The sequence below is a fragment of the Mustela lutreola genome, chromosome 7 (assembly GCF_030435805.1).
Source record: "Mustela lutreola isolate mMusLut2 chromosome 7, mMusLut2.pri, whole genome shotgun sequence".
NCBI classification, from domain to species: domain Eukaryota; kingdom Metazoa; phylum Chordata; class Mammalia; order Carnivora; family Mustelidae; genus Mustela; species Mustela lutreola.
The window spans coordinates 69559472-69587376 of record NC_081296.1 but is presented as its reverse complement, the minus strand read 5'-3'; the positions used below and the strand labels follow the sequence as shown (position 1 = coordinate 69587376).

Sequence of the window (27905 nt, the reverse complement as noted above, 5' to 3'; positions counted from 1 at the left end):
TCTGAGATTATGGCCCTTGAGTTCTATAATTCTTGAACAATTGATTGAGAAATTTTAGATGAATTCAGAGATTAGATATAAAAGAAATATTATGAACAAATGATTTCTTTCTTTTTGTTCCTCAGGACATTTTCATTCCCTCTCCAAGTTTGGAAGAACGATCAAGTGATGGGAAGAAAGGTGGAGATTTGCATAGTTCATCTTTGACTGTTGAGTGTTCTAAAACTTCAGAGACTGAACCAAAGAATGCCACTGAGGATCTTGGGCTATCTTTGACAGGGGATTCTTGTAAGTTGATGCTTTCTACAAGTGAGTATAGTCAGTCCCCAAAGATGGAGAGCTTGAGTTCTCACAGGATTGATGAAGATGGAGAAAACACACAGATTGAGGATACTGAACCTATGTCTCCAGTTCTCAATTCTAAACTTGCTCCTGCTGAAGATGATAATATCCTGATGAATCCAGCACAAGATGGCCAAGTAGAGCTGAATCAGAATGATAAAACAAGAGGTGATGACACAGAAACCAGGGACGACATTAGTATTTTAGCCTCTGGCTGCAAAGGCAGAGAAGAGACTGTAGCAGAGGATGTTTGTATTGATCTTACTTGTGATTCAGGGAGTCAGGCAGTTCCTTCTCCAGCTACTCGATCTGAGGCACTCTCTAGTGTGTTAGATCAGGAGGAAGCTATGGAAATTAAAGAACATCATCCAGAGGAGGGGTCTTCAGGGTCTGAGGTTGAAGAAATCCCTGAGACTCCTTGTGAGAGTCAAGGAGAGGAGCCCAAAGGAGAAAATATGGAGAGTGTCCCATTGCATCTTTCTCTGACTGAAACTCAGTCCCAAGCGTTCTGTCTTCCAAAAGAAATCCCAAAACAAGAATGCCAGGAAGCTATGGAAGTTGAAACCAGTGTGATTAGTATCGATAGCCCCCAAAAGATTCCAGTACCTGACCAGGAATTGGAACATAAGGATCAGGAAGCGTGGGAAGAAGCTACTTCAGAGGATTCAAGTGTTGTCATTGTAGATGTGAAGGAGCCATCTCCCAGAGTTGATGTTTCTTCTGAACCTTTAGAGGGAGTGGAGAAATGCTCAGATTCCCAGTCGTGGGAGGATGATGCTCCAGAAATAGAACCAGGTGCTGAGAATAGAGCTGATGCCCAGGAAGGAAAGAGTGCAGAATATGAAGGAGATCTGAAATCAGTGACTGCAGAAAAGGAACCTGTAGAAGTACATTCTTCACAACCTCCCTTGACTTTAGAGAGAGCAGGTGATGCTCTGGGACCTGACCTAGAGATGCAGCAGGCAGAACCTCCAGAGAAAACTGGTAACTCGTTAACAAAAGACTCAAAAATAGCTAATGCAAAGCAGCTGGGCTCAAGTGTAGAAGCCCCGGAACTGGAGAAGGGCTCTGCCCATGCTTCGCAAAGCTTCTGTGAAAGCTCTAGTGGTGAGTGTGCTTGGAAATTGTTGTGTGTTTCCAACCAAATTGTAACTTGGAATGGAAGGTAGGAGGGAACTGTGCTTGTATCAGGGCAGAAAATTTACTTGGAGTTATGGTTATGAATAGCCAATAATAGTTGTATGTCAGCTTTGTAACTCAGGAATAATCAACATGAATTTTCTAAGTATTTGGAAATTGTATCAGTCTTGTTTTCTACTTAGGTCCCAACCGTTTTTTATATTTTTGTATTTTGAAAGTTTCCTTGAAATACAAGGACTTTTTTTTTATTACCCTACATAGTAAAATATTTAGAACTCTGTTAATGAGTGTACTGTTTTTTTCCTCTTTATGGGCAAAAGTTATAAATTTGGTTCAACACATATATATCTTAAATATTAAACTGGAAAAGGTATTAGTTTGTGTTCTTTACCTATTTTATCTAAGATCAAAATGAGAATATAGATTACTTTCTTTTTTTTAAGATTTTATTTTATTTATTTAACAGAGAGAGCACAAGTAAGCAGAGAGGCAGGCAGAGGGAGAGGGAGAAGACAACTCCCCACTGAGCAGGGAACCCCATGCACGGCTTGATCCCAGAACTCTGTGATCATGACCTGAGCCAGAGGCAGCCGCTTAACCATAATGAGCCACCCAGGTGCCCCATAGATTACTTTCTGAAATATTTGTAGAATATTCTATATGACATTAGCTGAAAAGAATCCCAACTTTCTAAATGCCAAGAGTTCATATAATTTAAAAACAAAGTTTTTAAACTATGAGTTTAAAAAGCGATTGAGTTCATATAATTTAAAAACAAAGCGAACTCCAAAAATAAAAAAAAAATAAAAACAAGACACCAAGGTAAGAAAACAAGCCTCTAGGGATATGAAAATGCAGTATTTGGACATCATAGCTATTAGTATGGGTGATGGGAATTTCTGGTGGCTTAAACTTGTCTAGGTGTGATTATTAGTAGTACTTTTTTTGGTAGCTTTCAGAATTGCCCCTGTTCGTTAAGAGTTAGGTTTTGTAATCAGGATTCCAAGACACCCCCACCCCACCGCTTTTCAGAACAAGAAAATGTAGCTGAAGAAGATGTTGGGGGTTATGGGTTCAGTCTTTTCTTTCTAAAGTCAGGACTAATTAATAATTAAGATGGAACTAGAACCTACGTCTTTTGATTCTGAAGTCTCTTGCTTTATACTCCTGTCAACTGTGTAATATCGTTTCTCTGAATCTGACGAATAATGGAAACCATCTGAATGATCTAATATTGTTGAATATTTTTGTAATTGTGTTACATCTAAATACTGTTTTTGACCTAGGCTAAGAAAATATTAGAACCTATAGATTGTTTTAATATGGTTACTTAAGAAGATTTTTAAATTATCTTAGCAGTTGTATGCAGAAGAAGCTTCTAACATTGGGATAGTAGTTCTGTCACATTAACTGTATTCTCCATGAATTCTTGCTTACACTATTACTTGGCAGGGACAGTTTTTATCATGGACATTCCCATAGTAAAATTTATTTTTGCTAATATTTATCTAGATTGTTGAAGATACTAGTAAGTTATTTTCTGCTTACTTCAAGATTTTTTTTTTTTTTTAAAGATTTTATTTATTTGACAGACAGAGACACAGGGAGAGAGGGGAACACAAGCAAGGCAAGTGGGAGAGGGAGAACCAGGCTTCCTGCCAAGCAGGGAGCCTGACCTAGGGCTCTATCACAGGACCCTGGGATCATGACCCAAGCTGAAGGCAGATGCCTAACAACTGAGCCACCCAGACACACCAAGATTTTAGTTTTTGAGCAAACAACTAACAATAGTAAAGCCAGTAGTTGGACTTTTAGAGAATTAGTCTAAAGTAAGTCATTCAGAAGAGCATTGCTAGAAAAGAGAAAAAATTATTCTATACTTAAAGTAGTTATTTAGTTGCTAAAAGTTAAAGAGAGACTAAATTAAATGAGAGTAACCTAAAAAGTTAATGGTTCTTTAGTCTGGAAAGACAGAATGAAAGGTATGAATTAGTTGAGTCCCAGGTTTGCTTAATTAGATTTCTGTATACTAAAGTTAGAAGGGTACTTTTGGTTTTTGTTAATAGCTTTATTGATTAAAAAAAAAAAAAAGATACCTGCGCTTAATTGTTAAAGTTCAAACGGGAAGGAGAAGAGGGGGATTTGGGAGAGAACGTGACCGAGCGTGAGCTAGCGGGCTTGCGTTTTCGAGCTCGAGCCGGAGGGAGGGGCAGAGGCCTAGGGAGGAACAGATTGCCTGCTGAGCAGGGAGCGGGATTCTGGGTGTGATCCCAAGACCCTGAGATCACAATCTGAGGTGAAGGCAGGCGCTTAACTGACTGAGCCACTCAGGTGCCCCTTAAGGAGACCTTGAAATTTGAAAAAGCAAATTTAGAAATATGGTACTTAGAAACCTGCCTCTTTCAATATAAAATAAACTTTTGATAGGTTGATTATGTGAAAAATTGTGACAAGTTAGCAAGTCTGTAATTAAATCCACAAGTGGTAGTCTGTGATAGGTTAATAATGATCAAGGAAGCTAGTGTGTTTGTGCTTTAGCTCTAACTTTTATTGGCTTACTTTATGGAATTAACATTCTAATTAGCGGTTAATGTCACATAGAGACTGGTAGGGTATACTGTTTATGCATGATGTCACCCAGTATAGAAGTTCTTGTATTTTTAATTAGATGGTTTTTAATCAGTTGTAAGAAGTGACCAGTTCTTTTGAGCACAAAAGAAGATTAAATGGGTTATAGATTGTAACAAAGTTAGAAGTTGGGGAGACCTTCCTGACATTAAGAGCTTTAAATAATTACTTTGAACTAATGAATTCTCTAAAGTCCTTAGTAATAAGGACAAACACCCTGTTCAGCTGGTTTGATGATTGATATTCAGTTTCCTTTTGTTCATTGCTGTCTTTCTTCATAGGTTGGTATGCTGGCATAGAATAGGATAGCCCATGATAATCTGGGATAGCAAGAAGGGACTTGATAATTTAAACAGTAGGCATGCTAAATGTCAGAGAAAGAATTAAATATGTGGAAAATTCCAGTATTAAAGGCTGAAATATTATTTTGCAGGGTGGTGATGACTGGATTAGTGGTGTCTTTCAGTTGAGTTGAACAAAAGCAGAGAAATGGGAAAGCATTTGGAGGACATTGAATAGAGGCTTTCTGAATATGAATAATTAAAGACTAAAAATAAAGGCTGCATCTGATTAACTGATTGCTGACTAAAGACTTAGGAAATTTTGGCATTTTGACAAGGGGCTAACATGTTCAAAGTAACATTTTATAGGAGTGTTGCTTTGGTTGTTTTTTTCCTGAAAGAATTCTGGGTTGGGGAAAGGGGAAGACTTCAGACAGAGCATGGGTTGATTGGCTGTTTTAATAATCCAGGAATGAGTCATTGAAGGCCCAGATAAATAGTGTCAGTGTTGCCTGTAAAGTTAGACTCTTTTCTCCTATTAAGCTGTAGGAATGCAATGGGATCAGTGGTGCTAAAATAGTTTTTTCATAATTGTTATCTTGTGCCGTGCAAAGGAAACCCTCTTACAGGGAAATAGTGTTCAGTAATTAGTGTTTGCATGTTACATTTGCATATTATAGTATGACATAGAATGATGGACTTAAACATTTCATGTAGATTTTTTAAAAAGTCTGCATGGTCAGTCATAATAGGAGGGATGATTCCTGTCAATAAAACAGTGCAGTGCAGGTGATTGTTCTGATTGTTCCAGGAACCAAAATTCTGTAAAATACATCTTTGGAATATTTGATATTTGTGAGATTTTTTTTACTTTTTAGTTTCTGTATCTTCTAAGTTTTTCTTTATTAACCTAAAGGACTTGCTTTTTTAGGGAATTGCCAGAGAATGAATCCTTACCTACCTGCCCCATTTCTCTTTTTTCTGTTACTGTAGTGGAATTCTTTGCCATTTAAGATGTGATTCTGAGGGGTGCCTGGGTAGCTTATTTGATTAAGTGTTGTCTTTTGATTTTGGCTCAGGTCATGATTCCTGGCTCTGCTGCCCGGCAGGGAGTCTGCTTGAAGACTCTTTCTCTCCCTCTCTACCTATCCTCTTGCTCATGCTCGCTCGCTCTCCCTGAAATAAATGAATCTTAAAAAAAAAAAAAAAAAAAAGACGTGATTCTGTGATTCTTCGCTCATACTCTACAGTTCCTTTAGTTGAGCATATATTACGTCTCACCCTTTATTTCTGAAGTGTTTTTCATTTTCTTTTCATCTCTTCAGGTTACTAATTCATTTTCTTTCATATGTAGATGTAAGAGATGTTTTTGTTGTTTTGTGACTTTGGAGAAAAAAGTATCAAAGTGCTTTATATAAAAGATAATAGAACAGAAGTAGAATTGGAAAAAGATGAAAAGAGAAAAATGTATTATCAGAAATAAACTTGTTCTTCATCCAGTTCCTGGCAAAGAGCTCCAAAAGTCCTTGTAATTTTCTAAGTGATAGGAGTATCTTTTGTTATACTTTTTTTTTTTTTTTTTTAAAGATTTTCTTTACTTATTTGAGAGAGAGAACAGGAACAAGGAGGAGAGGGAGAAGCAGACTGCACTGAGCAGTGACCTGAAGTGGGGCTGGATCCCTGGATGTTGGGATCTGATCTGAGCCAAAGGCAGTTGCTTAACTGACAGTTCTACCCAAGTTCCTCTCTTTGTTATTCATATTCAACCCTTTCAGACACTTATGCCATGAGGTGATTTAGGGTGGAATTTCTAAATAGCCTCAGGACAGGGCTGTACACCAGGAAGACCTAGGGGATTGAAACTTTCAGCCCTGCCCACCCTTCTCCTGGAAGGAAAGGCTGGAGAGAGAAAAGCTTGGTAAAAACTCTTGAATAAGATTTAATAAGGTTCCTCTTTGTTAGGAGCCAGGAGGGTGGGTATCTCATCCTAGTTGCTTGGGGCATAAGCTCCTGCTATCTGAACCCTTCTGGACTGCACTTTCAGTATAGCTTCTTCTGGCTCTTCATCTGTGCCTTTTATAATTGGTAAACGTAAGTAAGTGTTTCTCTGAGTACTGTGAGCAGCTCTTGTAAGTTAGTCATTACCTGAAGGAGGCTGTCGTAGGATCTTCAAGATACAGCTAGTTGGTCAATAACACTGGTAACAACCTGGCTTTGTGATTGGCATCTCTAGTGGGGGCAGTCTTGTGGGACTGTTTTAAATTTGTGGGATCTGATTCTGTCTCTAGGTAGATAGTGTCAGAATTGAGATACCCAGTCAGTGTCTGCTGAGAATTGGAGAATTGCTTGGTGGTATTAGGATACACAATGGGCAAAATGTTTGTGAAGGAGTAGTGACTGGGTATGGCAGATTGTAGGTATTTTGAGCCATCAAAGTGATGAGGGAGCAGGAGGCTGGCTGAGAATGGAGCAGGGGCTGGCACCTTGCACCCCCTCTCCACCCACTCCCCTTGGTAATATGTGTGACATTTCACAGGCACCCCTGACTGCCCTAAAAGAAGAGCAAATGGTTATCTTGCAGAGATCACAGTCCTGCAAGGCAGGAGTCTCTCTTGGTTTACAAATGTCCTTGAGATTTACAACAAAGAAGTTGCCTTATCAATAGCCCAATTTCCAAAGATACATAACTCAGTTCCTCAAGCCCTAATGTCACCCTCCCCTCCATAAAAAAACCAAAGGAGATGGAGGTAGAAGGAAAAGTAAATAAAGTTAAATTTCTTTTAAGACCTAAATCTCACTAACAAGGACGTTTGATAGCAGGAATGTAACATTCCACCAGGAGACTCCCAATTGTCTTTATGTTAGTGCCTCATTAGAGGGAAAGTGGCCTTGGCTTGATAGTAACCATGCCTTCCATATCCTGACAGTCTTCTTTATCCCAATAGCCCTTCTGAACAACCCTTTGTCCTCACCTACCCAACTCCTGTGTATATAACCAGCCACTCCTCACAACCCGGGGCAGCAGCTCTTCCTGCCCACGGGTCCTGTCCCCGTGCTTTAATAAACCACCATTTTGCACCAAAGATGTCTTAAGAATTCTTTCTTTAGTCGTCAGCTCCAAACCTCACCCCACCGAACCTGACTTAGGTTCTGGAACTTCATCAAAAGGAAAGTAAGTACAAATTTTCATAAGTGATGTTTTAATAGGAGCAGTCTGGCACAGTCCTTTTTTTTCTCCCAAACTTGGTTGGTTAAGTTGGTTAAGCAGCTGCCTTCGGCTCAGGTCATGATCCCAGCATCCTGGGATTGAGTCCCACATGGGGCTCCTTGCTCAGCGGGGAGCCTGCTTCTCCCTCTGCCTCTGCCTGCCATTCTGTCTGCCTGTGCTCGCTCTCCACCCCCCCCCCCGATAAATAAATAAAATCTTTAAAAAAGAAAAAAAAAAAAAGACTGGATGCCTTCTTGTCTGCTTTACCTCTTTTATTAAAAGAGGTAAACAAATCAGAAAATGTGATTTTGGCCGTTGACTAATTTGATTTGTAAAAATTTGGAACCAAGGCCTAGTTAAAAAGTGAAGTTTATTTTATGTTATTGATGACTAACCAAAATGTGTGTATAGGGAGTGCTCATATATGTGAGATTTACCACTGTGCAGACATTTAGGTATGAATATTACTGTCATGGCCTAGAGTGAGTGCTGGTCAGTACATGTTACTTCTCATCTCCTGTTTCTTAGGGCCTCTAAACTTTGGATGTCTTCAGTTTTTCTGTTTTCTGGTTGTATGCTTTGTGTCAGTCCTGTTGGTGGCTGTAATGAGCACAGAGAATAGTAGGAAATTGGTTGGGTGGTCTGGTGAGGGGGGTTGGGAATGAGCCCAATTTGGGGAGCACAGGAGAAGAATAATTGAAATATTTCTTGCAGTTCTTTTCAGTTTTACTTTTTTTGATAATCCCATTTTGGTCATCTTTTTTTCCACCTCCAGAAACTCCATTTCATTTCACTTTGCCCAAAGAAGGTGAGATTATCCCACCGTTGACGGGTGCAACTCCACCTCTTATTGGACACCTAAAATTGGAGCCCAAGAGACACAGTACTCCTATTGGTGAGTGGCTAAAACATAATGGTATTTAAAGCAGAATTTCTGAGGTACCATTCTTTATGCAAGTGATTCTTTTAGATCTGAGGAGTTGGGTCTGCCTGATAAGGTTGGTTTTTGTATTAGGAAGAATAAGGTTGTGGTATTGGATTTTATGAATTTACTCCCAAAAGATTTTGAGCAGTAATGAAAAGAAAGGGTGGAAGGAAGGAACAGAAAGACTACTTATGAGGATTGTATTCTGTTACTTTCAAGGCAGTAGAATCTGAGTGCTAAGGAATGATACAGAGGTATTTTTATAAGGTAGGGTCAGGAAATAGGGTAGAAGTACTATTTATTCTGTACCCTGGCTATCAGTCTGCTGCTTGACAGGGCAGGAAAACTTAGATCCTCCTTCCCTGAAGCAGCCAGTAGTCTTCTGCATTAACCTATTTGTTTTCTCTAGTCAGTGCTGGGAGGTAACAATCATGCCGTCTGGAGTCTCCTGCTACCTATGCCTGATGCTGGCAGATGTGGGTTGGCTGAGGGCTCATGCAGCATCCTTTGTCCAGATGCAGAAGTGGAACTGAATCCTGTTGCTCCTCTTAAGACCAGGTGTCAAAACTAGTGCGTAGTTGTTGATACTGTGACAGGATCTATCCTAGGAACCCCCTGCAGTCTTGCAGAGCTGTGGAGCCAAACAGGCAAAATGATGACCTTGAATTATAGTTTTTCCTGTTTGTATTTTAGAGTTCTTTCTTCCTCCTGCCTCCCTTGTTTCAGGTATTAGCAATTATCCAGAAAGCACCATAGCAACCAGTGATGTCATGTCTGAAAGCATGGTGGAGAGCAACGATCCCATACTTGGGAATGTAAAAGGAGATCTTGGGGCTGCCCCAGAAATGGATGATAAATTGTGTCTAAAAATGAAACTGGTCAGTCCTGTGACTGAGACAAGTGAAGAATCTTTGCAGTTTAGTCTGGAAAGTAAGTTTATTTTATGTTAATCTTGGGTAATTAGTAGCTGCAGATCATCTGAGAAGTATTAGTTATCTTCTAGTTACAGTGATCAACACTTGTATTACTAAATGTATCTCTGAAGTCTTGTTCTTACGGATTTAATCCTTTGCTTTCGGTTAGTCACTGTAGTGTTACTGAAGACACTTCATTTTAAAATCTTGTGTGCTGTTTGGTTTTCTGTAGTAAATCTGTATCTCTAAAGTAATTGGTTTCCATATTCAGAAACAGTTAAGAAGAAGATAGACACTGTAGGATTGTGGACTCATGTTGTAGGCTTATGTTGACTGTGTTCATGTTAATTAATTGCACATCCATTAGTATGGCTAAAATGCAGAGAAGGTACAAAGGAGGCTGCAAAGTAGGATCCAGATTTGAAAAGGCCTTTCACATGATGCTGAAACACTGAAGAATTTTAGGTAAGGGAGTCATACCAGCTTTGTTTTTTTATTTTTATTTATTTATTTTTTAAAGATTATTTATTCATGAGAGAGAGAGGGAGGCAGGGGCAGAAGGAGAAGCAGGCTCCTGTGGATCTGGGAGCCCAGTAATGTGGGATTCCATCCCAGAACCCTGGGATCATGACTGGAGCTGAAGGCAGATGCTCAACTGACTGAGCCACCCAGGTGCCCCAGATTTGTTTTTTTAAAAGGATTAGCTGAGTGTCTAAAAATATTCTGCCTTTGCATTCTTCCTTGCCTGCCTTGCCCATTTCCTGTTCTCCTGCCTCTTTGTTTAACCAGGAAGTAGGGTCACTACTAGAGGAGGTGGAAAAGAGGGGATGAATCTGAGAGGTGAATAGTAGACCAGAGAGAACCTTGGGACAGGGAAGAAAGAGGGTGGGGGGGAGGGGGACATGAATTTACATCAGAATTTAGTTTTCATGATAGTGCTCTAAAGAAGATATTCTTATTTCCAGACACAGAGAGCTGTTGCAGTTACATACCTAAGGTTGCAATAAATTTTTTTTTTTAAGATTTTATGTATTTATTTGAGAGAGACATAGAGCATGAGCTAGGTGGTGAGGCGGGGCAGGGAGAGGTATGGGCAGACTCCCCACAGTGTGGAGGCCCACGAGGGGCTTGACCCCAGGACTCTGGGATCATACCTGAGCTAAAGTCAGATTCTGAAGTGACTGAACCATCCAGGTGCCCCAATAGTTTTAAAAAATATATTTATTTTAGAAAACAGGGAGGTAGGTTGGGGGAGAGGAGGAGAGAGTCTTAAGTAGAATCAGTGCTGAGCACGGAACCTAAAACGTGACTCCATCTCAGGACCCTGAGGTTATCTGAAACCAAGAGTCTGATGCTTTAACTCACTCTGCCACCTAGGCACCCCGCTAAGGTGCCTAGTAATTGCTAAGGTCACAGTAATTGCTAAGAGGTAGTCCTAGAGTTTGAATCAGATCTGTTTGACACAGAAGTTTATATAATACTTCCGCTAGGTAATTTGTAAATGCTATTTAATGGAGTTAGAGCAAGAAGTCTTAAAGGATTGTAAAGGAACATTTAACATAGAGGACTAGAAGAGTATGAAGATGGAAGTCTGTGGGGAGGAGAATTAAGAAGGTAACAATGTGAGACACAAAAGTAGGGGTCTGATAAGGTATATCTGAAAATGAACAGTGGATTTGACAATCAGAGTCCATTTGGTGACTCTAGCAAGAACTATTTCAATATGGTGCTTTGTTTGGGTAGATGTTATATTGAAGGTAATTGAGGATTGATGGGGAAAAGAGGTAGCAGATACATTATCCTTTAGAGAAGTTTGAGGAAAGAAGGAAAAGTAGGCCAAGTTAGAAATTCAGGATTGGAAATATTTTTTTATTTTTATGCCTATAAACATAGGGGCCTAAGGAGATTTATAGAGTGGAAGAGTCACCAAAGAGATTGGTTAAAGATGAGGGATCAAGGGAAATGGTTGGTGGATCAAAATCCTCGGGGCATTGGGAAAGGAAGTTTTCAAAGACTACCACTAGAATTGGTGGACTTGAATAAGAAGTGCCTTGCATTCTCCGCAGAGACCAAAGTTTCTCCGCAGAGACCATATACTTTTGAGTTCTTAAGATATACCAGGCATTTTACATGTACAGCTCAGTAAATCTCACAATAAACCTGTGAAATAGGTCCTTTATTACCCTCATTTTATATTTGAGGAGACTGAGGCATAGGGAGACAGCAGCTTTCCTAGAGTTGAATGCCTAGTAAATAGAATAGCCTGAATTCAAAGTAGTTTTAAGAAACAGGAGTGCAGGGGCGCCTGGGTGGCTCAGTGGGTTAAAGCCTCTGCCTTCGGCTCAGGTCATGGTCCCAGAGTCCTGGGATCGAGCCCCGCATCGGGCTCTCTGCTCAGCGGGGAGCCTGCTTCCTCCTCTCTCTCTGCCTGCCTCTCTGCCTACTTGTAATCTCTGCCTGTCAAATAAATAAATAAAATCTTTAAAAAAAAAAAAAAAAAAAAGAAACAGGAGTGCATGGCTGGTTCAGTTGGAAGAGCATGCGACTCTTTGATCTTGGGTTGTAAGTTAAAGCCCTGCATTGGTTGTGGGTTTGATGTAGAGATTCCTTAAAAAAAATAAATTATTAAAAAATAAACAAAGCAAAACAAAAACGGGGTGCCTTGGTTAAGCATCCAGCTCTTGGTTTCAGCTTAGGTTATGGTCTCAGGGTCGTTACATCAAGCTCAGTATTGGGCTATGTGCTCAGTGGGAAGTCTGTTGGAGATTCCCTCTCCCTTTCCCGTTGCCCCTATCCCCCCCACACCCTGTGCACACATGCTTGCCCCCCCCCCCCCCAGTATATATAAAATTTAAAAAGAACAAAAGTCATTTTAAGAACCAGAAGTCTGGGTCTGAATTACATTGCTATTCTGCTTTTCAGTGCTTAGTAATTTGAATCTTAATACTCAGAAATTAAAAGTATTACGTTTTCATTTTTATTATATCTAATATCAAGTGGGGTCTTAATTATTAAGAGAGTATGTGGTAGCCTTGAACCTTTATTTATATTTATTTTTTAATGATTTTATTTATTTATTATAAACGATTTTTGTTTATTTGACAGAGATCACAAGTAGGCAGAGAGGCAGGCAGAGAAGAGAGGAAGGGAAGCAAGCTCCCCACTGAGCAGAGAGCCCGATGTGAGGCTCGAAGCAGGGCTCGATCCTGGGACCCTGGGATCATGACCTGAGCCAAAGGCAGAGGCTTTAACCCACTGAGCCACCCAGGCGCCCCTTAATGATTTTATTCTTAAGTATTTTCTACATTCAACATGGGGCTTGAACCCACAGCCCAGAGATCAGCCAGCCAGGTTCTCCTACTAACTCAGCCAGCCAAGTTCTCCCCCACCCCCTGCTTTTTTAAAAGACTGAATCTTTAGATTTGAAATTATAACTGGGAAGACCTTAAATGGAGCTAACGTTCTGGATGATAATACTGTCTTTCTTGATACCAGGAGCATTGTATTAGGCAAGCACCCTACTTTTAGTTTTATTCATTTCATCCTCACAACAAATCTGTGAGTTTTGTTTTTGTTTTTGTTTTTGTTGGTTTTGTTTTATCTCTGTCTTCTAGATGAGGAAACTGACTAAGAAGATGGACTACTAAATGCTGGAGCCATGGCCTGAGCCAGGTTTCTGTTTCAGAGCCAGGGCTCTAACCACTAACGTTTTAGCTCCCATCTTGTTTAGACTATGTCCAGTCATAAATGCTTTAGAAATGTTTAAAAATATTTGCTATTTTCTCTAATGCTGAAATAAATTGTACATGAGCAAATTTTAATCCTTTGGCATAAGTAACACTGGTTTGAGAATATGGGATTTTTTCAGTATCACCCTTAATTCTTTGCTAGAGATTCTTTCTTGAAAATGTGTTTTGTTTTTTGAGTATCTGTCACAAAGACACTTTGGGAAGAACTTGAGTACTGTCTGTTTTGGGTTCTCTTAAAACTGCCCACTATTTAAAATTTGTGCATCAAAAAAGATAAAATTTTGTGCATCAGTTTAAGACTTTTTTACCTAAATTTTAGTTTTGTTTTAAATTTTGTATTTTTTAAAAATTTTACTTATTTGAGAGAGAAAATGAGAGAAAAAGTACAAGCAGGTGGAACAGCAGAGGGGGAGGGAGAAGCAGATTCCCCTCTGAGCAGGGAGCCTGATGGGTCCCAGGACCCTGAGATGATTCCCTGAGCCAAAAGCAGCAGCTTAACCAACTGAGCCACCCGGGTGCCCTGAAAATTTTTTTTTACATAAATTTTATACATCTTGTATGAGAAGAGAGGAATTGATTCAGGAGGAGTTTGATTGTCATTTTTACATGTCACTGTTTAGTAATTCATTATATTATATTTCTGGACAAACTTTCTTTTGTAGGAGGTTTGAAAAAAAATTGATTTGGCACAAGTGAGAAAAATTGTACCATTAAATGATAAATCTTTCTTCACTTATTCTTACCTCTTTTTGTCACTTGTTGCAGTACCAGTAGAGCAAGTTTTTAAGTGTGGTACTAACTGAATTCAGTTTCTCTTTACTTTCTGTTCTTGCTTTTGTTTTTATTCAGAGCCTACAACTGGCGAAAGAAAAAATGGATCTACTGCTGTTGCTGAGGCTGTTGCCAGGTAACCAGAGTTGGTTGCTATTTAGAGGAGTTTAATATACAAAGCCACTCTGGTAATAAGGAGAAGATGATTTATTGATAGGGGAAAAACTTGAAACTCCACCATAAAGGATTTAGCCATATGTCGAATCTAATGTAGGCTGTCTTACTAATACCTTCAGTCTAATAAAGCTTTTACTGTACTTAGAACTAAGATATTTAAAGGTGTTTCTCTTTCTCCCTTTTGTTCATGTGGGAGTGCCCTTTTTTCTTTTTCCTGTTGGTGAGACAGGTTATTTATTGCTGCTTATTGGTAAGGTAATAAAGGGTTTAATAAGAGCTCGCCTTAGACCTTGTTCCTTCAAAGATTCCTGACTCAGCCACAACCTCAGGCCATTTTCTCTTCTGCCTGCCAAGTTAACTACTGTGTTGAACTGCTAATTTTTGCTTTGTCACGAATGCTGTAATGCTTGGAGGATGAGTTTGACCCCATCCTGAGGCTCTTGTGGTAAGCTTTGCCATCTGGTGGCTAGGAGAGTAGAACTGTTCGTTGGTTTATAGCATGAGTCATCCAGCATGAACATACTAGCAGCAGTCATTGGTGAAATCTAGGTGAGGATTCTTAAATGGGGCTTGGTAAGTACAGTAAATAAGTAAAGCAGGCCAGGTGCCAGAGCACAGAGTATTAAGGACGTTGGCTGGCTGAATGTGTGTCCTATTTGAACATGTGCCCCTGTTCAACTCCAGCTGGTTATTACCATGCAAGAGTGCAAACTTACTGTTGCCAGACCTTTACACTTTTAACGAGAAAGCTGGATTTTTAAAATAAAATTCCTTGCTTGTTGGGTCAAATAGAACATGTCTGTGGACTAAATTTGACCCTCAGTTGCAAGTTTCTGACCCACATGTAAATCCTTTGTACTCAGTTCTGTTGAGTGTTCTGTTCTGTTCTGTTCTGCTGAGAGTTCTGTTTTAGAGATGGTTCTCTGGGCTCTTGCATATTTAATCTGAAAGATAAGCAGTTGAGGGTCATTACTCAGTTAAAGACTCTTTAATGTTACAAGTTAAAGAAAATGCTTAGGTTTTAACATAATTATATATCAGACATGACTTGTCATTAGTCTGTGCATGTGCACATTAAGAGGGAACAGTATGTTGTTGAACCTTTTGTGCCAAATGGAGGGATGAAAAATAAGGGTAAGACTTCATTTTGGAGGATGGGTATTGGGGAGTCAGAATGAGATGAAATTCATTGGTACTGTTGTTAAGGAAATTGTGTATATGAGAATCTAGATTTTAAAAGTCTTATTCACTTTATAGTTAGGTTCACCATAGAAATGTAAGTAAGCTGTGCTTGAATATTTTATCTATCTATCTTATCTATTTATTAAAAGACCTTCTTTATTTGACAGAGAGAGATCACAAGCAGGCAGAGAGGCAGGCAGAGGGGGAGGGGAAGCAGGCTCCCCACAAAGCAGAGAGCCCAATGGGGGGGGTCTCGATCTCAGGACCCTGAGACCACAACCTGTGTTGAAGGCAGATGCTCAACCCACTTAGCCACCCAGGCACTCCTCTGCTTGAATATTTTCAATGATTGCTTCTTTTGCATTTAAGTGAAGCAGTACCACTGTTATCAGGTGTCATCTGTTAACTGGGCTCTGTTCACATTACTTGCTGTTATCTTCTTTTTCTCTTAAACATTTCATTATTGAAGGTTTCAAGTATATACAGAAGTAGAAAGAATAGTAGAATGCAACAATACGTATTCACCACCCAGTGTCAAAAATTACCAACTCATTGTCTTGGTTCATTTATAAATACTTCCATCACACTCACCCTCACTGGATTATTTTGAAGCTAATTCCAGTGTACCTCATTTTATCTATAAATATCTCACTGCTATTTCTAAAGAATAAGGATTTTTTATTTTGAACTTGACCACAGTGCTATGATCATACTTTGAAAATTGGCAGTGATTCCTTGAAAAAAAAAAAAGGTCAGTGTTCAGATTTTTCTGATTGCTTCATAAAAGGTTTTTTTACACGGTTAAATCAAGATCCAAACAATGTCCACATATTATGTCTCTTAAGTTAAAATTTGATTTGATTTGTCTCATAAGATCTGATTATGTCCTTTTTTGTGTGTGTTTGTGTTATGTTAGTCACCATACAGTACATCATTAGTTTTTGATGTAGTGTTCCATGATTCATTGTTCTATTGGGATCTCCTCCCCCGCCACATACCCCACTTTTCCCCCTAGCCATTTATTTGTTGAAGAAACTGAGTTGTTTGTTCTATAGAGTACTAAAGTTTGGATTTCGCTGATTACATCTTTTTGGTATTTGATACAGTCCTCTGTCCCATCTTACTTCCTGTGAATCTTCTTGAGAGTTTTTAACTGTGCTAATTTGAAACAAGTATGAAGGGTCTTTTGGTATAATAAGGTGGTTTGGGATGCAGAGCAAGGATTTTATTACCTTTGTGCCTAAAAAGGATAATTGCTAGAGGTACTTTCCCTTTCCATACTAACCCAGTATTGCTTTATTATCTTAGTTCTTCAAAGACTGTGTCTGTGTTTAGCTGTGTTTGTGAAGCCCAACAAGATGATGAGGCTCGAAGTCAGAATCCTCCCTCTGTGCCCATGAGGTGAGCATTATTTTCATAGCCTCTTTTGAATCGTATTGATTTGCAGAATGATTGGTACCAAAATCTAGAATGTACATTGCACCGTTTTATGAACTTGAGCTTACATTTTTATCTGAGGGATTGTGACATATTCTAGATGGATTTATAAATGAGATGATGTGAGAAATTTTATTTAATATTTTATAGGTACAGGTTTTTGTCTTGATTTACTTATTCTATCAATTTGAAATGATTCAATCTTCATAAATTTATGAAAATATATCATTCTAAAAAAAAATCTGTAGTTCTATATTTTTAAAATCATACCTTTTTTCTGTTTTGGAACTGTTTGCTTTTAATAAGACTTCTCATTTTTCTTTAGTTTCCCAAAGGGCAAACTGAGATGTTCACCCCCAAATTTAAAGTTTGTCATACTTGATGGAATTAAGATTTGCCTGATTTCTTTATTCTATAATCTCTTAGAATAGCTCTGAAACAAAAAAAATTTTTGTGTTACAAAGTATTCTTTCTCTATTTAAATAGAGTATCTTGTTTGGGATATACAGTTCTTATATTTAGTATAAGGAAATAAGGCAATGGAAATAAGCTTGTATTTTCATTATTATATGGTGTTCAGTGATTCTGTAATTAGAGAATTGGATGATGTTTTGTCAGCGGGTATGTTCCTAATGTTATCTGCAGCATAATTTTAATGTTATTGACATAAATATTCAGAAGGAAATATATCAGTGCTTTTATTAGCATTCTGATTATTAAATGTGAGCTTGTTGGTATTCTTGAGAATCAAATAGCCCAGGTCACATTCTAACAACGGGGAGCAGCAGGTAGAGAGAGAAGCAGGCTTCCTGGTGAGCAAGGAACCTAATGGAGGATTTGATTCCAGAACCCTGGGATCATGACCCGAGCCAAAGACACTTAACTGACTGAGCCACCCAGGCATCCCTCTGTTCAGAAGTTCTACCCTAAATAAACAGCTTCTGTAAAATGTGGTAGGCTTCTTTAAGGGTGGGAAACAGTGGTAATTGAATTTTTCAAATAGTTAAGTACTTTTCCTTTCAGCTTTTGACTTTTATTGTTGTTCAGCTATTGATGTTCGCTGTCTGAAATATTCAAACATGAGTATTTAGGTTATAGAAAAGATGAATAGAATTTTCTTAATTGCTTTGTTTTATTCAACATAAAGCAACATAGTATCGATTGAGCATCTGCTGTGTACCTAGCCCTGTGCTATGGTCACTTAAAACCTCTTCAGAGGTAGGTTTTACTCCTCTGTCTCCTGGTGGACTCTTACTCTTAACCTTTTCTTTATTGTGTTATATATCCTTATTCATTTGAGGTTCCTGACAGGACTCAAGCTATGACCACCAAATTTTTACCAGCCTGTCTTGGGCTACGCCTTTGTTCTAAATCTCTTCAATATCTTGTTTTGGTAAACTGAGCTCAACAAGATAGACATCTCAGAAACTTCTTTTCTCTTTCTTATTCAAGATCCAGAGCAGGGCATTTCTCCAGGAGCTCTTCCTGTTTCCTATTTTCTGCCTACGTTTATCAGCTCAGTTCTTAAGGGATGAGCGCCCCTTCCAGAATGGAGACAGCTTTCTCTTTCTCAGTGACTAGTTCCATCTTTCTCTGGCCAAATGCTCTCAGCAACATATGACATGGTTTCTAGATCCTTGATTATACTGGCTGTTCTCTTCTAGGTGTATCTCAGTTTATGCCGTATAAACTATGATACTCCAAAATGAAACATCCAGATATGGTCATACCATGGTCAGTTTAGAATGGATTCCTTTTCTCTTTTTTCTGGCTACTATGCATTTAATGTAGCCTAAAATGCATTAGTTTCTTATTTTGTTTGTAGTGTAATGACTCACTGAATTTTAATTTACCAAAAATTAAAAGTTCATAGACATTTTCTATATGAATTTGCTACTTACACAATTAGTTTACTTAATCTGAGAGTAGATTTTTACAATTACTCAATCTCTTAATGGAGAGAACATTAATTCTTTTGTTCGTAGTACACTTATTAAACACTTAATGTGTAATAAGCTCTGTATTAGGTGTTTGAAGTAGAGATGAATAAGACATGAATGTTAAGTTTCTGTGTAACCCTCACTTGGAGTTAATCTGGGCCTTTTTATTCTGGTTAAGGACATTTTAAAAAGCCCCTAGGCACCTCAGCTTGGTGGTATCTAGTTTGAGGAGACATTAATCAGATGCTTGTGGGATAAGTGAATAAGTCACTGATGGCCCAGTGGGAAGACTAATGAAAAGAAGTAGGCTGTATCTTGAGAATGTCTTCAAGAATCCAAGTCATTCTGAATTGTTAGTTGTAAGATCTACCAGTATAGCTAGCAAAGCTAGAATCTCACCTATAACTCTATGCTGTAAAAATTAAATTTCTTTCCCTAAAATTATTGGTTGGGGTAGGAGGTAATGGAAAGTATCTAGACTGCTAGGAGTCATTTGAGAATGTTAGAACCAATAAAAACCAAACTATACATCTTGACCTAATTGAGATTTTTTTTGAAGTAGATCCCTAAACTGCCTTCATTGACTTTGACTTCAGGAATAGCTTTACATCTTTCTGTTTACCTTATTTTCTGGTATCAGATTTCAGAGTTCGTAACTAGTGATGGGAAGAAATTTTATGACTATTTTATCATCATGGTGGGATAGTCCTATGTACCATTATTTTTTCGAGAGTATAGTTAGGTTGGGGCACCCAGGTGGTGTACGTGGTTGAGGAACTGACTTCTGGTTTTGATTTAGATTGTGATCTCAGGGTGATAAGATCCAATCCCAAGTCAGGCTCAGCACAGGTTCTGTTTGAGACTCCCTCCCTCTCCCGACAGTGCTCTCTCTCTCACTCTCTCTAAAAGAAATATATCTTTAAAAAAAAAAAAAAAGGTGAAATTATGTTGAACTTTGTAAGGTGATATGCTCGGTCACCTTAGTTCCTCCCTTCCCCACATTTCTCAGATTGTCAAATTTGTGTACTTCCTCTTGCCAGTAGACACACACACTTGCTTACTTGACATGGCTTCTTCCTATGGTTGATTTTTAGGGGGAATTCGCTCAGTTTTCCAAGTACTCAAGATGAAGAAGAGAAGGAAAAATTGGAAGGTGAACAAAGGACCAGGAAGAGTCAACAGCCTATGAAGCCCAGTTGTCCTGTCAAAGACCCTCCTTCTCCTGTCTCCCAGCAGGTGGCCACACAGGGGTCATCCAGTCCTCAAGGGGAAGCAATGGAGACAGATGTGCTAGAAGGCCAGAATACCAATCAGGAAAAACCTAGTAATGCCTTGACTGAAAGGCCCAGCCAAAATAACATAGGAATCCAGACCATAGAGCGTTCCCTGTGGGTCCCAGAAACTGTTTCAGCAGCAACCCAGACTGTAAAGAATGTATGTGAACAGGGGACCAGTACGGTGGACCAGAATTCTGGAAAACAAGATGCCACAGTTCAGACTGAGAGGGGGACTGGTGAAAAACCAGTCAGTGCTCCTGGGGATGATACAGAGTCTCTCCATAGCCAGGTGAGACAACATACAGAGTATCTTAGGGGTCCTGTTTTTTGACTTCATGGATTCCTGGAGAATTGAACATGTGGTACTTGTACCTAATGATAATTCTTAAGGATTTTGTACAGAACAGTAATTAAAAACAATTTTTCCAGGATGGAGATAGGGTAGTGAAAATTATGGGTAGCTGTATCCAGTAGGTAGTCTGAAACAGTGTTGGAGTTTGTCAAGTAGGTCTTTACTGGAAACGAAAGCCAGGAATTTAGTCTAGGCCCTATAATATTCTTCTACATTTAACTTTTTCTGCCACAATTTTTCGTCTTCCCTTAAAAGCATCATTGCTGATTGCTTCCCTCCCAAGTTTATTTCACCAAGGTTCCCAGGAACTTGAGAAGAGTACAAAGCAGAGGAGAAGGGATAGAGAAGCATGAAGGATACTGTACCACAGTATTAGAAACAGAACAGTAAGAGAGAGAGGAAGGAGTGCTCGGGTGACTAGGACTGCAGAAAGAGGCTACAGCTAGATATAATGGGAGGAAAAGGATTGGGGCTGATGGAAGTAAGACTGGAGGAGTAACAGGTTCTTGGGAAGAGAGTTGGGAAGTGTAGGTAGTAATAAAAATTGAATGGGTAAGAAATTGTGGTAGAACTGTACCTATTAACAAAGAAGAGGAAGTTCATAAAATCTCATTAGATGGCATTTGGGTTCCATGGCAGGGAAAATTTGGAAGTTATTAATAGTGCTTAAATTGCCTTTTCAGTTGCTCTGGTAGACTATCGTCATTTGGAATCTGCCTAGGAAAGCTTCATTAGTGATGTGATAGAAGTTAGTGATGTGCTAGTGACGTTCTAATTGTCCAAGTTGTTTGTTTTATAAAAATAAAATAATATAGTTCCTCTTTTTTGAACACCTAAAGTGTATCAGCATTGTGCTCAAGACAACCCATGAGGTTGGTATTATTATTCCCATTTCACAGGTAAAGAAACCGAGCTGAAGAGAGGTTAAGTAACTTGCCCAAGATTTTGCCATCAGTAGGTGGCAGAACTGGAATTTGAACTCAGCATATCTGACTTCAGAATCGGTATTCTTTTCATTATGCTATGTTGCTTTTCTCTTTATTAATCATGGCCTGTGTAGTCTTGTTCTGTTTATCTGTGCCTCTCCAGGAACTCCAGAAATTGTTTACATTATTAGCCTTTCAAGGTAACATGGTCTATGAAACTTAAGACTATCAGTTTGTACAGATTGAAAATAGCATAGTTTTTTGAATATAGGGGTTATAATAGATCAGACCCTATTTTGCACTTATTTTTACAAATATTTTACAAATATTTTTATTAAAGTGTTTACAGTCTGTCAGGTAATAATGTGGTCTCTCTACCTTTATAGAAAGTGTTAAACTTGATCCAAAAGATAGCAGTCTTATAGAAGCCACTAGATTATGTCTTCCTTTCTTTCTTTGTAAAATAGGGAAATAATCTCTGCTCCTATCTCATGATGATGAGAGCAGGAGCCAGTGAGCCCTAGTGGTTAAGCCTAGGCTGTGGAGTCAGACCACTTCTATCTGGGATATTGTGAGGATTAAATGAGATAAGGCATGTGAACCCCTTACTTAACACTACACCTGGCACATAGTAGATAGCTCAGTATATGTTGGCTACTGCTACTGCCTGTTGATTATTACGATTTTAAACACCACTGCTGATACTGTACTGCTATTGTGTCATACAGAGTGAAATAACATACTTAAGAGCTAATTTTTCCTGCTAAGAAAGATGCTAGGAAAATCTAGGTGGTGAGTAAGTACAGTTTCACTTGGGAAAGGTGAGACATTATGGAGGTGGATTATGGTGATGTTTGCAGAACAGTGTGAATGTGTGTATGCTTACAAATGGTTATAGTGGTAAACTTCGTGTATATTTTACTACAGTAAAAAATTACAGATGAAGTGGGTACAGTAACAAATCGGCATTGCCGTGCTGTATTTTGAAGAATGTTGGAAAATGAGGAAAGCTCTGTGGAGGTTTTTCAGGTGCCAGTGTTTTCGTATCCACTGCATTCTGGGTAGGACTCCGGCCAGTGCTGGGGAAAAGCATAGGTAGCCTACCTTAGACAGTCCTTAAAATTTCACTTCTGTAGCCAGTGCACCTAGAGCCAGGCTTTTAATAAAGAGCAAGTTTGGTTTTGTTTTCATTTTATCTTCCTTTTATAATGCTAAGATCATCAAGCTATTTATCTTTACAGAGACCTCTTTTTAGAAGACTGTTTGAAGAGAGAGTAAGCATAGCTTTCTTTTTATCTGCCCCCTTTCTTTTCTCTCCTTTCTTATTCTGTCAGACATGTTTATTTTTAAGTGTCTCTCTTGAAGTGATCATCTTGTCTGGCTGTTGTAGTGGAAGAATGCAGGAAGTCTTGAGAAGTCTCAACACAAGGAGTGTTGATGTATCCCTGAAACCTTTAAGACCTCTGTGATCCAGGGCCTGGCTCTCCCTGTGTAGGCAGGAGATCTAGGCTGTCACGGTTCTGATACAGGGGCACCCTGATGATGGAGCTGTGACAGACCAGAGCTCTGACCACTCATTAACCAGAGTTGTGTATACAAAAGTACTTTAGTGTATGTGCTGCCAAAGTGAGCACTATACAAAAGTATTTTAAGAAATGAGTTGGTTTATGTTTCTGTACTTTTTGTTTTATTTATATCCTCATAATTTAGATACCCATTTTGGTAGATACTTTACCCCTAAGATGTAGTTGGAGTGGGAATTAGGAAAATTACTCAAAGTTTTAGGTAAATTACTACCATATTGGTCAATAAAAACCCAGGATCATCATCATTGCAGTGGTATATATAGTTCTTTGGAAAGACTTGGATACCTTGACATTGACTGTTTTAAAAAAAAAAGTCAGTCTACTGTGGGGAAGTAAAGCGGGAGAAAAAGTGCATTTTCTCCTGCTCAGAATTAGAGAGCCAGTGAGGTGGAGGGGAGGGCATGGATGCTGTCAGATGTGGTATATGTGTAATGAGAAAACATGTATGTAACAGTTGGCATAAAAATGTAGGGTTTATTTAAGCTATTTAACTATTCTTTATAGTACAAGTAAATACAGAATCCTTATTTATTAATGTTTTCTGTTTGTGGACACTAGCTTGGCTCTTGTTATAATTATTACTTGAAACATTAAATATTTCATATTCTGAGAGAAATCTGTATCTAGTTCTAGGCATAATTAAACTATAGTGTTGGTGACTAATGTGGGAAAAACAGACTGCACTGAGATTAATAGATTACTCTGTTCTTATATAAAGTTCTAAAGAATGCCTTTTATTTAAAGAGATGATGCAAGTATAAGTTTGTATACTGATTGACAAGTCAGCATCAAAATCCAAAGGATTATAACCTAAAATGTACTTTTATGGGGGTCAGAGTTTCACTTAAATATCCTTGATACAAGTGCTAGACGTTATGATTTTGATTTAGACAGAAATAGGTCATTTTAAGTGATAAACTGTTAAAAACTCTTCCTAGCTTCTGGCTATATAGTCCATCCCTGTTCTTATCTATAGGTGAGTAGAGTACAAAACAACTAGAAAATTCCGTCACACTAGATTCATGGAACCTCTGAAAAATGCTCATCATGAAGAAATTGATCTGATTCTTTTTGCAGTGAGACCCATGCTTGTGTTCCATATTTTCTGTCACAGGGAGAGGAAGAGTTTGATATGCCTCAGCCCCCACATGGCCATGTCCTGCATCGCCACATGAGAACAATCCGTGAGGTTCGCACGCTTGTCACCCGTGTCATCACAGATGTGTATTATGTGGATGGAACAGAAGTAGAAAGAAAAGTAACTGAGGTAATACATACTTGGGTCTATGTTGCAAATTTCAGTAGAAAAGTTTCCCTGGCTCTCCACGTTCACCTCTACCTGCCCTTCTTGTACAACTAGCTTTTGTGTTTTCCTTTGTCTTGTTAGAAAGATGTTAAGAACTTGGTAAGAGGAGAGTCTTTTTTTTTTTTTTTTTTAAATTAAAAATTTTATTTATTTGACAGATCATAAGTAGGCAGAGAGGCAGGCAGAGAGAAAGGGGGAAGCAGGCTCCCTGCAAAGCAGGGAGACCAATGATGGGGCTCCATGCAGGGCTCGATGTGGGGCTTGATCCCAGGACCCGGAGATCATAACCTGAGCTGAAGGCAGAGGCTTAACCCACTGAGCCACCCAGGCACCCCAAGAGGAGAGTCTTCAATTATTCTCTTTTTCCTATCCATGAGCTTACTGTTTGACCTTTGGTCATCTATTTGACCAGTCCCATCATGGTTTCAGTTTTTTTTTTTTAAGATTTTATTTATTTATTTGACAGACAGAGATCACAAGTAGGCAGGGAGGCAGGCAGAGAGAGAGAGAGAAGGAAGCAGGCTCCCCGCTGAGCAGAGAGCCCAATGTGGGGCTCAAATCCAGGACCCTGAGACCATGACCTGAGCTGAAGACAGAGGCTTTAACCCACTAAGCCACCCAGGTGCCCCGAGAGGAGAGTCTTCAATTCTCTTTTTCCCAATCATGAGCTTACTGTTTGACCTTTGGTCATTTATTTAACCAGTCCCATCATGGTTTCAGTTTTTGGTTTTTTTTTTTTTTGTTTTTTTTTTTAAAGATTTTATTTATTTATTTGACAGAAATTACAAGTACACTGAGAGGCAGGCAGAGAGAGAGAGAAGGAAGCAGGCTCCCTGCCGAGCAGAGAGCCCGATGTGGGACTCGATCCCAGGACCCTGAGATCATGACCTGAGCCGAAGGCAGCGGCTTAACCCACTGAGCCACCCAGGCGCCCATGGTTTCAGTTTTTGTAAAGAGCAGATTGATGAATCTCTTTAAATCCCTGTCATGTATAAATACAGTCTATGTATTATTTTTAATCCTTGGAAACACTTAAGGAGCTTTAGAATTCTTCTGCTTTATTCCACGTGTTTTTTCTCATTGCCTCTCGCTGTTTTCTCATTTGTGTTTATGTTTATTGATTGTGTCCTTTCTTGGTCTCCATTCATGTGTGGTTATACCTGCTGGTAAAGATGCACCTTTATTTCTTAGTAGGATTCATTATGGACTCATTCCCAGTTTTGGCAAAATATTGGCATTTATTCATTGTCACTGGACAACATTATACTTTGTTTAGATCTCATACTAGCTGAAAGTAAGCACATTTTCTAGAATTAAAGATGTGGCACCATTCTCGGTACATATGTTAATTTCTAAGAACCATTTTATTAATTGATAAGATGCACAGCTACGTACTTTCCTTCCTTTACTCAGGCACTTTAAAAAAAATCTGCCAGCTAGTCATACGGGAAGTTGAGCTCAGGGAGAATTAAAATTGTATGTAGTTTATTAAATGAAACATATTATTGCTGCTGTTCATTGATGGGCCATTGTGCCCCTCACGGCAGAAAGGATTTGACATTAGTTTGAGAAATTGTCTTGTATTCTTTCTTCATTGTATACCAAAATCCCAGATGTTATCTTCAGTTTTACAATTGTGGAATTTTTTTTTTTGGTGTTACTACTATTTTGGAAAAACTGGGAACTTACAGCAGCTTTAGAAAAGTGAATGCTTTCATGGATAGTTTTTATAAATACTTTAATCTAAAATGTTACATTGTAGCATTAATTTATTATTTGATGTGCTTTTTTTTTTAAGATTTTAGTTATTTATTTGAATGAGAGAGAGGGAGCAAGAAAACATAAGCGGCAGGCAGAGGGAGAGGGAGAAGCAGACTCCCCGCTGAACAGGATCCCAGAACCCTGAGATCATCACCTGAGCTGGAGTCAGACGCTTAATTTACTGAGCCACTCAGGCGCCCGATGTGTTTTCTAGAGTATATTTCTGGAAACAGCAGGTCTTTCAGATACTCTGAGAGGAAAAAAATGTTCCATGGTCAAAGTTTGAGAAATACCAAACGTTTAAAAACCTCCCATCCCCCATGAAAATTCATAGTACATATTACATTAAAGGCTCTAAGAAGTCCTTTATTAAAGATGTTTATTTTATTATTTAATACATTAGTTAACCAAACTTATTTGACAACTGAACATTTTTTAAGGTAGCACTTATTATACCCATATGGAACATAGTTTGGAAAATGCTGCCATAATTAAATACAGTAATTACAGGAACCAATGTTTTTGGAGTACTAACTACATGCCAGGCACTATTGTAAGGACTTGAAGTGATTTAACTTACTTAATCCTCACAACTAAGCTGTGAGGTAGATGCTGTTATCCCATTTTCTAAATGAAGAATTGGAAGCATAGCCAGTAAAAATAACCTGCTTTAGGTTACATAGCTAATAAACAGGAACTAGAACTCATCCCATGCAGTCTAGGTCTGGAGTGTACATTTTGTTTTTTTAAAGATTTTATTTATTAATTTGACAGAGAGAAATCAACAAGTAGATGGAGAGGCAGCCAGAGAGAGAGAGAGATAGGGAAGCAGGCTCCCTGCTGAGCAGAGAGCCCAATGCGGGACTCGATCCCAGGACCCTGAGATCATGACCTGAGCCGAAGGCAGCGGCTTAACCCACTGAGCCACCCAGGCGCCCCTGGAGTGTACATTTTTAACCACTACATTTGCTCACTTTCAAGAGTAAAAATGATGTATGCAAGAAGTGGTATGTGATTCATATGGTAGTGTGATGAGGAAGAAACTCATCTGAGGGGAATTTTGATGCAGTCTTTCTGAATGATGTCTAGAAAGCATTTGAGTTGGATACTTAAGTTTTTAGAAGTTGGATTGATAAGAGGGAAGGGCATTCCATATAGAAAGCTTGGTGAGTAAAGGCACAGATAGAGTAAAGAGCACACAGGCATGAATAGTCTAGTTGGTAGTCAGCAAAAAAGATGCATGAAGGAGTGTGAAGATTGAGGTCAGAGGCTTCTGGGAACTTAACTTTCCTCATATCTTGTATCCTTTGCTTATTATTATTATTATTTTTTAAGATTTTATTTATTTATTTGACAGAGAGAAATCACAAGTAGATGGAGAGGCAGGCAGAGAGAGAGAAAGGGAAGCAGGCTCCTTGCTGAGCAGAGAGCCCGATGCGGGACTCGATCCCAGGACCCCGAGATCATGACCTGAGCCGAAGGCAGCGGCTCAACCCACTGAGCCACCCAGGCGCCCTTTTGCTTATTATCTTTTAGAGATTTTATTCATTTGTTTACCAGCAACAACTTCTTAACTGTGTTCCTATAGTGTGGCAGGCCCTGGGACTACAAAGATAAAAAAAAGACTCCTATTCTCTAGGAGCTTATACTTTGTTCCTACACCGTGGCAGGCCCTGGGACTATGAAGATAAAAAAAGACTCCTGTTTTCTAGGAGCAACGAATCCAAAACTTGTTGGTTGCTGAGGTAGGGAGTAGAAAGATGTGTTAGAAGAGGGGGCAGAACCTGCCAGCTTACCTGAAGGTGGCTAAAAGATTTTTCAGAAGATGTAGTACTCAAAAGTAGCAGATGACATTGAGGGGTGGGGGAGAAGGACATTATAGACAGAATGAAAAGTTACGTAAATATGTAGATAGATAGCATGATATGCTTAATGAATATTTAGAGGCTCAATATGACACTACAGTCAGGTAGGGAATGGTAGAGAATGCCATTGGGGTTGGT

The 27905-nt window shown here is 38.9% G+C and overlaps 1 protein-coding gene across 8 annotated transcripts in view; it reads left to right on the top strand.

Moving 5' to 3' along the window:
* Positions 1 to 27905, top strand: part of TP53BP1 (tumor protein p53 binding protein 1) — a 77663-nt gene that overhangs the window by 34207 nt on the left and 15551 nt on the right. For 6 of the 8 annotated variants that reach the window (XR_009355537.1, XM_059181327.1, XM_059181328.1 and 3 more), the window contains 7 exons: positions 126 to 1449; positions 8375 to 8494; positions 9251 to 9454; positions 14037 to 14094; positions 16626 to 16718; positions 19789 to 20260; positions 23950 to 24102. Coding sequence is in view for 7 of the 8 variants with exons in the window: in XM_059181327.1 (XP_059037310.1) it covers positions 126 to 1449; positions 8375 to 8494; positions 9251 to 9454; positions 14037 to 14094; positions 16626 to 16718; positions 19789 to 20260; positions 23950 to 24102 (2424 nt within the window). In the remaining variant the exon portion in view is untranslated. Of the gene's footprint in view, positions 1 to 125; positions 1450 to 8374; positions 8495 to 8944; positions 9083 to 9250; positions 9455 to 14036; positions 14095 to 16625; positions 16719 to 19788; positions 20261 to 23949; positions 24103 to 27905 lie in introns of those variants that run through there. The other 2 variants (XM_059181329.1, XM_059181332.1) reach the window with 2 other exon arrangements.